The sequence below is a fragment of the Bufo bufo genome, chromosome 2 (genome assembly GCF_905171765.1).
Source record: "Bufo bufo chromosome 2, aBufBuf1.1, whole genome shotgun sequence".
Classification (NCBI taxonomy): domain Eukaryota; kingdom Metazoa; phylum Chordata; class Amphibia; order Anura; family Bufonidae; genus Bufo; species Bufo bufo.
The window spans coordinates 141,263,277-141,275,962 of record NC_053390.1 but is presented as its reverse complement, the minus strand read 5'-3'; the positions used below and the strand labels follow the sequence as shown (position 1 = coordinate 141,275,962).

Sequence of the window (12,686 nt, the reverse complement as noted above, 5' to 3'; positions counted from 1 at the left end):
AGTGTGAAGATCGCAGGATTATATACATTTTTTTTTAATCTTCACTGACCGTCCCAAAAAAAAGCCTTTAGCTTTGATTACGGCACACATTCGCTGTGGCATTGTTTTGATAAGCTTCTGCAATGTCACAAGATTTATTTCAATCCAGTGTTGCATTAATTTTGCATTGATGATGGTAGAGTCTGACTGAGGAAGAACAGCGTCTGTTCGAAACGCGTCGGAGAAAGAGATACTTGGCACCGGTGGTCATTGATGACCGCTGTTAGTGACGTCACTCACAAGCTCCAAGCGAGCGCTAACCACTCCTCTGTACATATCTCCATTTGCGGCAGCAGAGCGCCACCGGCCGGGGCACGAGGCAGCACGCCAAACCACACTACACCTGGACTTTTCCTGATCCCTAGCATGAAGAAAGACCAAGCATAGAAACAACAGTAAAGAAAAAAACTTTTCTACACCGAGTACGGGGACGCCGATAGGAGCACACAAATAGAAGTTTTCATTCCAGGTACACTGTTTAAAACCAACTAAGTACCTATATATTGATTTACTTTTGTGCACTAGCCATTATATGCCTGCAACACCTGTACACCATAATATAATATAATATGTCCTAAGCGCAGTATCATGATATTTTACATTGATTTCACCAAACGTTTAAGTGATCGCCGATCAAGATCATTCAGGATTTTTTTCCCGCCACATTTCTTCTTCGAATACGATGGGTCCCCACTATCCTTCCAGTTTTTAATAATGCGTTGGACAGTTCTTAACCCAATTATAGTAGTTTCTGCAATCTCCTTAAATGTTTTCTCTGCTTGATCCATGCCAATGATTTGACCCTTCTCAAACAGACTAACATCTTTTCCACGACCACGAGATGTGTCTTTCGATGTGGTTGTTTAAGAAATGAGAAGCAACTCATTGCACCAGTTGGGGTTAAATAACTTATTGCAGCTGAAAGATAATCGCCCATGCAGTAATTATCCAATAGGAGGCTCATAACTATTTTCTTAGTTAAATCCAGGTGGTGACTTTTTTTTTGGACAGGCAGTGTAGATAGTGACATGGAAAAAAAAAAAAACACCCCAAAAAATTTAAAATAAATATGTAACATAAAAATAGGTCATTTTCTGATGACACTTTCCCTTTAAGCACAATGGAAGGGCACACAGGTCTGTTAATATATACAGTAATTTGGTTCTGTCATTGTAATGTGGCCTAACATTTGTCAGAAGTACAACACATCTTCCGATTCTGTCTTAGCTCATATTCACAACTGTACTCCATTCACTTACCTATTCAAATACCTGTCACCTTCTACAAAGACTGACAAATGTTTGATCAAGATCACATTACTACCCGAGTGCTCTCCTGTATTGAATTCTGCTAGATGCTTTAATTATCACATGGATAAAATGACAGAAAGCATAAATCTATTGACTGGCCAGGTCCTTGAGCTGAAGCAGATTTGTGCCTTCAAATGACATTGTGTACTTAAAGTCTGAGAACAGCGTGCCAGTAAGAAAACCGATGCACTTGTTCCTGCAAACCATGCAGGCTTTGGGCATATTGTGTGTTCTATAACAGAAGGTCCAGATGTGTGAATACTTGGGGGTAAAGTATATGGTGTTACGTGCAGTGTCAGACTGGGATGCCTAGGGCCCACCAATAAAATAAATTCTGGGGGCCCACTGTACAGCGACATGCAAATATTACCTGCCCACACAGAGGCAGACAGCAACAAGACGCTACAAGATGATTGATTATGGGGGTCTCTGCAACAACTTCAAAAGGTGTGTCCCAGGGAAGAGCTGGCCTGCCTCTATTCTTAGAGGCCATCTTAGGCCTCTTTCACACGACCGTATGCCTTTTTCAGTGTTTTGCGGGCCGTTTTTTCCAGATCCGTTTTTCCATTTTTTGTTTCCGTTGTTTTTCCCGTTTCGGTTCCGTTTTTCCATTCCTTTTTTCCGTATGGCATATACAGTATACAGTAATTACATAGAAAAAATTGGGCTGGGCATAACATTTTCAATAGATGGTTCCGCAAAAAACGGAACGGATACGGAAGACATACAGATGCATTTCCGTATGTGTTCCGTTTTTTTTGTGGACCTATTGACTTAAATGGAGCCACGGAACATGATTTGCGGGCAATAATAGAACATGTCCTATCTTTCAACGGAACGGAAAAACGGAAATACGGAAACGGAATGCATACGGAGTACATTGTGTTTTTTTTGCTGAACCATTGAAATTAATGGTTCCGTATATGGAACGTATACAGAACGCAAAAAAATGGCCCGAAAAACGAAAAAAAAAAAAACGGTTGTGTGAAAGAGGCCTTAACCTTCCGATGCATCTATAATAATAAACTGGATAGTCTAACCAGTTTTTTATATTGATATAGGTTATTTGAGATGCTGTGCTGGTGGACAGTGGGCCCACCTTTCTCACTGGCCCACCAGGGGATTCCCCTGTACCCCTGTGGGCCAGTCCAAACATGGTTACGTGTAACCTACTGTAAGGCTACATGCACACAATGTTTTTTTAACGGCGGGTAGTCTATGGCGTTATTCATACGGCAGTTTCAGTGAATAACTATGGGTCCGTTTTTAACGTCTGTTTATCAAAAATCAACAGTGAAAAAAAGTCCGTTAAAAATGGACAGTTTATCTGTTTTTAATAGACTTTTTTTTCACTGTTGTGTTCATGCAGCCTTAGGGATACTCTAACAATATTCCTTCTTAATGTGCCAGTGATGCCCGACTAGCGATGTATTGTCCCCTAGGCTACACTTCATGTTCCTGATGTGCATCCCCAGTGGTGGATATACATATGGTGAAGCTACACTCCCCAGGATATTGATCAGGCGTCGGCTATATCTTTTCTATCTCTAAAAGTTGTGTCATGTACCCATGTTTATTTTGAGGTGGGGGCACTGCTTTTCCTTGCATAGAGGGAGTGCTCCATGGGAAAACAGATAAACAGTTTAGCTAACAAGGAAAGCTGTGTCTGCAGGGCTAGCTAGTGCAAGTAGCAACCCTATAGTCAATGTCCAAATCTTTAACAAGCCGTGCAACATGACTAAGGATATTAGCCATGCCAAGTCTTCTCTGAAATGAAAATGGGACCCTGCTTTGTTTTTTTTCCCCTCGTCAGGACATAGGAGGGTCCTTAGTTGGCTAGGTGCAAAGGATTTGTACAAGAATCCATGTATGGACTGTTTATATGTTTGCGGTCTGTGTTTTGTATACCAGGAAAAAGATCAGATCTCGTAAGACCTGTTTGGAAATGTGTTTTTAAATCCTAGCCAAAAATATATATCTGGAGAAATTATTGGCAAATACAGCTGTGTCATAAGATAGAACATTGTGTGTGCGAGCCTTGACCATGGCTGACTGTGATGTACTGCTCATTGATAGAATCTAAGGATGAGCGAATTGATTCTACAGGCAGGAGGGCCTTTAAGCCTTTTAAACATGCTTATGTATCAAAACTAGGAAAATCGCTAAGCCAGCCTCACATTTACAACTAGCTCTGTCAGGTCAAAAGCACTATATCAGAGCAAAGCAGATGGGAAAAGCTTTTTCTAGTTGCAAGTCCTTGGGGGGAACTTTTGGTTGGTTACTATTTCTATTATGGAGACCAGTTAATATACTTGATGACTGTTGTAGGCTAGACAACGCTACTTCTGATTTCTGGGGAAAATATATGCAAATTATCATGCCTAACATATGCCGACATCAGAGAGGCTTAGAAAAGCCAATATGAATATCTTTCCCAGAAATCCAGAGGGGCATTGTCTGGCCTATAATACTACGCACACGTACTCCGCATACTAAGGGCTTTCCATTATGAAAAAAGAGTACCCCTTAGATAACGCACTTATATTGTCAAGAAACATAGATTAGTATAGTGGGCTCTCGCTCTCTTTTCTGTGCTGAAATCGAATTTTTCGAAAACTCTGCAAACCTGAAACTAAACAAATTTTGAAAGGTTCGCTCATCTCTAATGGAGTCCAGGGCTGCACTTAAGGACCCACAATAATGTGTGTTAGATTGAGCAGCGCTGATTTATGCTATGAATTATGATAAATTGGTTTTGGAAGGAGGTTTTCTAACGGGTTTTTTCTGTAATAATCATACAGATATACATTTAATAGCATTTAAATTAGGTCTGTCATCAGTATATGCTGTCTAATTTAAGGGCATTGTCCAAAAGTTTAAATGTGGTGTCACACACAGATGTTTGTGGCAGTTTTTGGAGTAGTTTTTGTGCCAGAGCCAGAAGTGGGTTGGAAGAGAATGGCAACTATAAAGGAAAGACTTATGCTTCTCCTTCATGCTGAAGCCACTTCTGGCTGTGGCTCAACCACATCCAAAACTGCCACAAAGAGCTGTGCGAGACGCCACCCTAGAGTGAGTCGGTCACCAGGAAATTAACTAATAAAGCAGGCATCATGCCTTGCACTGCTAGCTCAGCTGAATGTAATGATAACTTTCACTTACTGATCAATTGCTTTATTCTAGAGAAAAGTATTTTTTATCCAAATGCCAATGAGTAGTTAAGTGGACCAAGGGTATTTTTGCCCCTTCCTCTGGCAGGCCCACCCTCTCCTTGATTGACAGAGCCTGGTTCCTGCATCACCTTCTGCCTGGCCCTGTCAAGCAAGAAGAATAGGGAGGGGCTAGCAGAGGACGCAGGAAGAGCATGGGTGCACAGAAAGGCTTGAGCCCACCCTCAGTGTACTTAACTGCTCATTTGCATAACAATTAAATGTCTTTTGTCCCCAGAATGAAGCAATGGATTGGCATGTGAAATGTATAATTACATTCAACTGAGCTCCATATGCCTCAGGTGCTGACTGTATAATAGTAATTTGGCTGCAGTGGTCACATGGACGTACGGCACGTTGTGGCACCAGGAAAATAAACAAAGGCTGCCAGGGACCGTCAGCGCTAAAACTTTTGGACAACCTCTTTGTGGGCTAATACCAAATGTCACAAAAAGTATTAGTACTGCTGTATGTGGGTGTACTTGCTGCATACGGCGTATGTGTGTATGTATTTAACATGTGTTAAAAATATAGCTGGAATTTTGTTTTCATCGTAATAAATATTCTCTCTTTTTAGTAGCTGAAGTTCAGGAAACACATGATTTCAATTTGTTAATGCTGGAAGATGACGATGGCAAGGATATGGATGTCACAGAAATCATCCTGTGGGTGTTCTCCTATTGTTCCCTGTCACCTCAGTCTTTTACTGCCCTATTGGAGAGTTATATGGATCAGGAGCAACTATGGGATTCCCTTATCAACCAAACAGGTACAATCAATTCTTAGATTTATTTTTTTCTGAAACTAGATTTATTTAAAAAATCTTCTGCAGGTACACCAACCATATTGGACTGCAAACCAGCATACAATAATACTTACCGGTGCTAAATAATAGTATGACCCTCTAGACATATATAGAAATACACTTTAGGATAATACTGGTGGTGTCTCATCACCCTCTTTCACACAGTGATGTTGCGTTTTTAACCGCTTAAAGAAAAACTGTCATACAAAATGCAGTGCAGTCTGCAGGAGGCAGGTTATAGAGCAGGAGAAGCTGAGCAGATTCATATGTAGTTTTACTGTAATATATTCAGTAAAACTTGGAATTGATACATTTAAATTTCTGCTATTTCTGATTTCATTATACATGTGGGGGGTGATTAGTGATTGATAGTATTCTCTGTGTAAGTGTGTATACATAGATATGTGTCAGTCACTGATAGCTGTACACAGGGGAGGTGTTATCAGTGATAGCATTCTTTGTACGAGTGTGTATACAGAGATAGCTGTCAGTCACTGATAACACCACCCCCATGTACAATAAAGTCAGAAATAGAAGAGGCATAAATGTATAAATTACACGTTTACCGAATCTTTTCCCACAAAACCATATATAAATCTGTTCAGCTCCTCCTGCTGTGTAATACTCTGCCTGCAGATTGCATTGCCTTTCGTGGAGATAGGTCCTTTTTAAGGACTGGGGCCAATGTTAATTATTATATATTTTTTTATTCCTGTTCTTTTTTTTCTATTCACATAGCTGTGTGAGGACTCTTTCTAATGACACCCTTTAATATTCCATACAATGGAAGAGATTTACTACCCTCACAATTTGTGACAAAGAATGGTGTGCATGCTTTGTACATTTTTCCGCCTGTTGTAGACAATTTTCTACCCTGCTTTTTTACAAATTTTTGTCCAGTTAGGGAGCATGGCTAAGCAAAAGGGGGGTGTATCTTAAATGTAGCGCCGTGATCCAAAAATTGCGAAAAAATAATGACGCATTTTTGGAGTAAACTAAGCCAAAAAATATGTGATGTAAAGTTAAACTAGGCAGTGTAACGATGCTCCCGATTTATCACCCAGCATTATCTTGCACGCTTTATAGGCCACTAAATCCAGAATCCACACACAAAAAAAGTACAACCATCAAAACGTAACATTATCTCATCTGTCTTTGTTATTTGCTCTTGTTTTTCCAAATATCACAATTGCAGACATGAAAAATAAAACCACACATGAGCCAGGAAGTTTAGGAGGAGCAGGCTGAGTTAATCTGGATAATTTTTGTCTACGTAGTGAGCGTGGCCATTTTGTTGGAAGGACTCTCCTAGTTACTATTAGTACAAAATAGATTTGATAACAGCACCAGCCATAGTATAAACTCTTGTGTAGATATATATATATATATATATATAGTACCAGCCATAGTACATAGAGCTGAATAGCTACTCTGCCCAGTTACACAGCGATAATTCCTCCGTTCTCGATTAAGTAGATTTGCCTTTCAGCAGCTTTGGAAAGCTGGGCAGCATGTGGAGGTATGCTGAAGACCAAACTACATATAGTGCCGTGAAAAAGTATTCATGCCCCTTGAACTTTTCCACATTTTTTCACATTATATCCACAAACTTATTTTGTATTTTATGTGATAGACCAACACAAAGCAGCAAGTATGTGTGAAGTGAAAAGAAAATGATACATGGTTTTCAAAATTTTTTATAAATAAAAATCTGAAAAGTGTGGCGTGCATTTGTATTCAGCCCCCTGTACTCTGATGTCCCTAAATAAAATCCAGTGTGACCATTTGCCTTCAGAAGTAAGTGTAACCTGTGTATACCTTATTCTCAGTATAATTGCAGGTGTTCTGTGAAGGCCTCAGAGTTTATCTAGAGAACATTAGCGATCAAACAGTATCATGAAAACCAAGGAACACACCAGACAGGTCAGGGATATAAAGTTGTGGAGAAGTGTAAAGCAGGGTTAGGTTATAAAAAAATATCTCAAGCTCTGAACATCTCACAGAGTACTGTTCAATCCATCATCTAAAATGGGTGAAGTATGGAGGAGTATGGCACAACTACAGACCTACCAAGACATGGCTGTCTACCTAAACTGACAGCCCAGGCAAGAAGCAGCTAAGAGGCCCATGGTCACTCTGGAGCTGCAGAGATCCACAGCTCAGGTGGAAGAATCTGTCCACAGGACAACTATTAGTTGTGTACTCCACAAATCTGCCCTTTATGGAAGAGTGGCAAGAAGAAAGCCATTTTTGAAAGCAAGCCATAAGAAGTCCCATTTGCAGTGTGTCACAAGCCACAGAAAATATGTGGAAGAAAGTGCTCCGGTCAGGTGAGACCAATGTGGAACTTTTTGACCAAAATGCAAAACATTATGTGTGGGGGAAAACTAACACTGCACATCACCCTGAACACACTATCCTCACCATGAAACATGGTGGTGGTGGCAGCATCATTCTGTGGGGATGCTTTTCTTCATCAGCCACAGAGAAGCGGGGAAGAGTTAAAGGAAAGATGGATGGAGCTAAATACAGGGCAATCCTGGAAGAAAACCTATTAGAAGCTGCAAAAGACTTATGACTGGGGCGGAGGTTCACCTTCCAGCAGGACAACGACCCTAAACATACAACCAGAGCTACAATGGAATGGTTTATATCAGGGGCGTAGCTATAGGGGGTGCAGTGGTAGCAGTTGCTACCGGGCCCAGGAGCCTGAGGGGGCCCAAAAACCCTTGTGCCACATAAGACACTGGCATTATAGAAAGTGCATGCTGGTCAATTTACACCTCTGGCCAGAGGGAAGGGGTTAGGTCAAGAATATGGCATGAGGGGGTGCCCCTTAAATGTTTGCCTCTGGCAGCAGGAAGGCTATGTGTTCCCCTGCCCCTTGCCAACAAGCACTAAGGGAATGGGGGCCCAAGATGAACTCTTGCACCAGGGCCCGTGAGCCTTTAGCTATGCCCCTGGTTTATATCAAAGCAAATTCATGTGTTAGAATGGCCCAGTCCAGACCTAAATCCTATTGTGAATCTGTGGCAAGACTTGAAAATTACTGTTCACAGATGTTTTTCATCTAATCTAACTTGGAGCTCTTTTGCAAGAAGAATGGGCAAAAATGTCAGCCTCTAGATGTGCAGAGCTGGTAGAGACATACCCCCCAAAAGACTTGCAGCTGTAATTGCAGTGAAAGGTGGTCCTACAAAGTATTGACATGCTTGCTACTTTGTGTTGGTTTATCACATAAAATCCCGATAAAATACATTTAAGTTTGTGGGTGTAACATAATTTTTTTTTTTAAAGGGGTATAATTACTTTTTTCAAGGCACTATATATAGTATATTCTCATGGTTGCCCTGATATTATATTTATGGACATAAGGGGTCATTTATTATTATATATACGCCAATTTTTGGCATATATCTGTCGCAGATTCGGTCACAAAGGGAATTTTTGACCGAACCTGCAACTTTTCCACGCTCACGCCTGGTCTTAAGAGGGCATCGAGTGGATGGGGAAAGGGGCAGCCTGGCCCGTCTCATTTATCATTTTCTACACAATTATCTAAATCTATAGATTTAGGCCGGCAGTGGATGTGCCTAAGTTATGTAGAGACCGTCGCCTCTATATAACTTAGGTGCATCATGCGCCAGCGCAACGTTTAAAACGCCGGTCTTAATAAATGACCCCAATACTGTATACAGAATGTACAAACCGGATTCCAAAAAAGTTGGGACACTATACAAATCGTGAATAAAAACTGAATGCAATGATGTGGAGGTGCCAACTTCTAATATTTTATTCAGAATATAACATAAATCACGGAACAAAAGTTTAAACTGAGAAAATGTACCATTTTAAGGGAAAAATATGATGAATCAGAATTTCATGGTGTCAACAAATCCCCAAAAAGTTGGGACAAGGCTATTTTCACCACTGTGTGGCATCTCCCCTTCTTCTTACAACACTCAACAGACGTCTGGGGACCGAGGAGACCAGTTTCTCAAGTTTAGAAATAGGAATGCTCTCCCATTCTTGTCTAATACAGTCCTCTAACTGTTCAATCGTCTTGGGCCTTCTTTGTTGCACCTTCCTCTTTATGATGCGCCAAATGTTCTCTATAGGTGAAAGATCTGGACTGCAGACTGGCCATTTCAGTACCCGGATCCTTCTCCTACGCAGCCATGATGTTGTGATTGATGCAGAATGTGGTCTGGCATTATCTTGTTGAAAAATGCAGAGTCTTCCCTGAAAGAGATGACATCTGGATGGGAGCATATGTTGTTCTAGAACCTGAATATATTTTTCTGCATTGATGGTGCCTTTCCAGACATGCAAGCTGCCCATGCCACACGCACTCATGCAACCCCAGACCATCAGAGATGCAGGCTTCTGAACTGAGCGTTGATAACAACTTGGGTTGTCCTTGTCCTCTTTGGTCCGGATGACATGGCGTCCCAGATTTCCAAAAAGAACTTCGAATCGTGACTCGTCTGACCACAGAACAGTCTTCCATTTTGCCACACTCCATTTTAAATGATCCCTGGCCCAGTGAAAACGCCTGAGCTTGTGGATCTTGCTTAGAAATGGCTTCTTCTTTGCACTGTAGAGTTTCATCTGGCAATGGCGGATGGCACGGTGGATTGTGTTCACTGACAATGGTTTCTGGAAGTATTCCTGAGCCCATTCTATGATTTCCTTTACAGTAGCATTCCTGTTTGTGGTGCAGTGTCGTTTAAGGGCCCGGAGATCACGGGCATCCAGTACGGTTTTACAGCCTTGACCCTTACGCACAGAGATTGTCCCAGATTCTCTGAATCTTCGGATGATGTTATGCACAGTTGATGATGATAGATGCAAAGTCTTTGCAATTTTTCGCTGGGTAACACCTTTCTGATATTGCTCCACTATCTTTCTGCGCAACATTGTGGGAATTGGTGATCCTCTACCCATCTTGGCTTCTGAGAGACACTGCCACTCTGAGAAGCTCTTTTTATACCCAATCGTGTTGCCAATTGACCTAATTAGTGTTAATTGGTCTTCCAGCTCTTCGTTATGCTCAAATTTACTTTTTCCAGCCTCTTATTGCTACTTGTCTTAACTTTTTGGGGATTTGTTGACACCGTGAAAATTGGAATCAACGTATTTTTCCTTTAAAATGATACATTTACTCGGATTAAACGTTTGATCTGTCATCTACGTTCTATTACAAATAAAATATTGACATTTGCCATCTCCACATCATTGCATTCAGTTTTTATTAACAATTTGTTTAGTGTCCCAACTTTTTTGGAATCCGGTTTGTATGTACCAATAATGGCCTCCATTGCATCTCTGCAGAGGTTGTTACCCAGCTTTCCCAGGTTGCCGAATTCCATATTTGCCTAGTTATGTAGTTATAAAAATTAAAAAAGTTATAGCTCAAGTGACTATGAAAGGGGAGAAGGCTAATATAAAGTCTTTTTCATGGCTAATTGTATTTAAGCAGTGATAATGCACCTGCATTTTATCAAGTGCAACTTTCATTCTCCAAGGACACATAAGTCATAGTTACCAGTGAGCGAATCTGTTAAAATGGCCAGCATTTCCATCTGCATACAATACACATGCCAGAAACAAGTCCGTCAGATGTAGATTTGAGATGCAACAGCTGTCGCAGAACTAGAAAATGCAAAACGGCACAACTCCAGTTTACTGTGAGTCAAAAGCGGGGCTCGATGAGATGGAAGAACATAAAACACAGTCTAATTTACAAGAGATGCAAACCCAGATGGCTTGCAGTGTGTTGACTTTAGCAAAATGCATGCTGTTACATGTCAGTCCTTCAGTTCAGCATTTTAATTGGCATTTACACAGTGTATGTTGTCAATCGTGCTGTGGCGCATAATCTATAGGTGTGTGCGTAGTAAACTAAGAAAACGGAAGCTTACAATTAGATTGCACTTTACAAGTTTGGGACCGACTGGCTATTTATGGAAGATAAGTCATTGAACAATTCCTCTGCGATTATAAAATAACTCCAAACTCGAATCTAACAGCAATAGTAGTAAAATACACTTAGAAAATTAAGGATACAGTGGTTTCATATATGGTTTCACACAAATGAAATTTTCTTTTTGTTAAATTTAATGTCTCATGTAAACTTGTCTTTAATTTAGTTTAACACCCAGCACCGTAATAGTACATAGTAAGTAGAGATGAGCGAATTTTTTATTTTGAAATTCGTTTACGCTTCGTTTACTGGTAAAAGGTGAATTTGCTTTATGGATTCCGTTACCACGGACCATAATGCAAATCTATGACGGAATGCATAACGGCATTCCGTTATTCATTCCGTCATAATAGAAGTCTATGGGCTGCAAAATGGATCCGTCCCGTTTCCGTTATGCAGGGGAGTCCTGATTTTGAAGTGTCGTGGGAGGTATGTGCCCAGATCTCATAGGCCAAAGAACAAAACTTTCAAGCAGGGATTTGTCCTGTTTCCATCATGACAGCTGGGTTTTGGCCAGACAGAAAACCAGTGTGTGCACCGTTTTTTGTTTGGCCAAAACCCAGTGCTCATGCTGGGTTCTGGCGGTGAACAGCAGTATCTGGCTAGGCTGGATCTAGTAAATTCCAGCAGGCAGTTCTTCTGCCGGCACAGCCTGCCATATACCTTTACCACATGTATGAAACTAGCCTTAGGTCTCTTTCAGATAAGCAATACAGAATTTGTCAGGGTCTGTTCAGTGAAAAACTGACGTTTCTTATGCAAGTTCAATGACGTTTGTCAGATTGCGTTTGGTGTTTACGTTTTTTTTTCTGTGTGGATTGCATCAGTTTTTTATGTGCGTGAAGAAAAACGCTCAACATCTCCTTACAACCATCAGTGAAAAATGCATTGCATCCCGATGCCTTCTCTTTTCACGCAGCCCCATTTATTTATATGGGGCAAGGGCTGCATGAAAAACGGACGATATAAAACATGTTGCAAATTTTTCCTGAACACAGAGATAATCAGCTAAAAATAACGTTTATATGCATTCAGTCTGGATGCTGTCCATTCGCAAGAAAACTTGGTTATGGGAAATTAGCCTAAGTATACCCCCATGTGTTGTATGACAATTTAACATTTTTCAATCAAGTGGAGGAAATTGTTAATAAAATAAAAGTGCAGTCTGCCTCACCCACTTTGCCCGACTTTTGTCTCGGAGGAAGTAGAACAGATGCTTTATAAATATGGTGCTCTTTCTAAAGCATATTGCTCAGTGTATTGAGAGCAGACAAGCTGCATAACTACACTGATAAATCTCCCCATTACAGCTGTAAATTCTCTGATTCCTCTCATAT

The 12,686-nt window shown here is 40.7% G+C and overlaps 1 protein-coding gene across 2 annotated transcripts in view; it reads left to right on the top strand.

Moving 5' to 3' along the window:
* KIAA0825 (KIAA0825 ortholog) overlaps positions 1–12,686 on the top strand; it is a 481,507-nt gene that overhangs the window by 176,163 nt on the left and 292,658 nt on the right. For both annotated transcript variants that reach the window (XM_040421546.1, XM_040421545.1), the window contains exon 14: positions 5,136–5,327. In XM_040421546.1, coding sequence (XP_040277480.1) covers positions 5,136–5,327 — 192 coding nt within the window. The remainder of the gene's footprint in view (positions 1–5,135; positions 5,328–12,686) is intronic.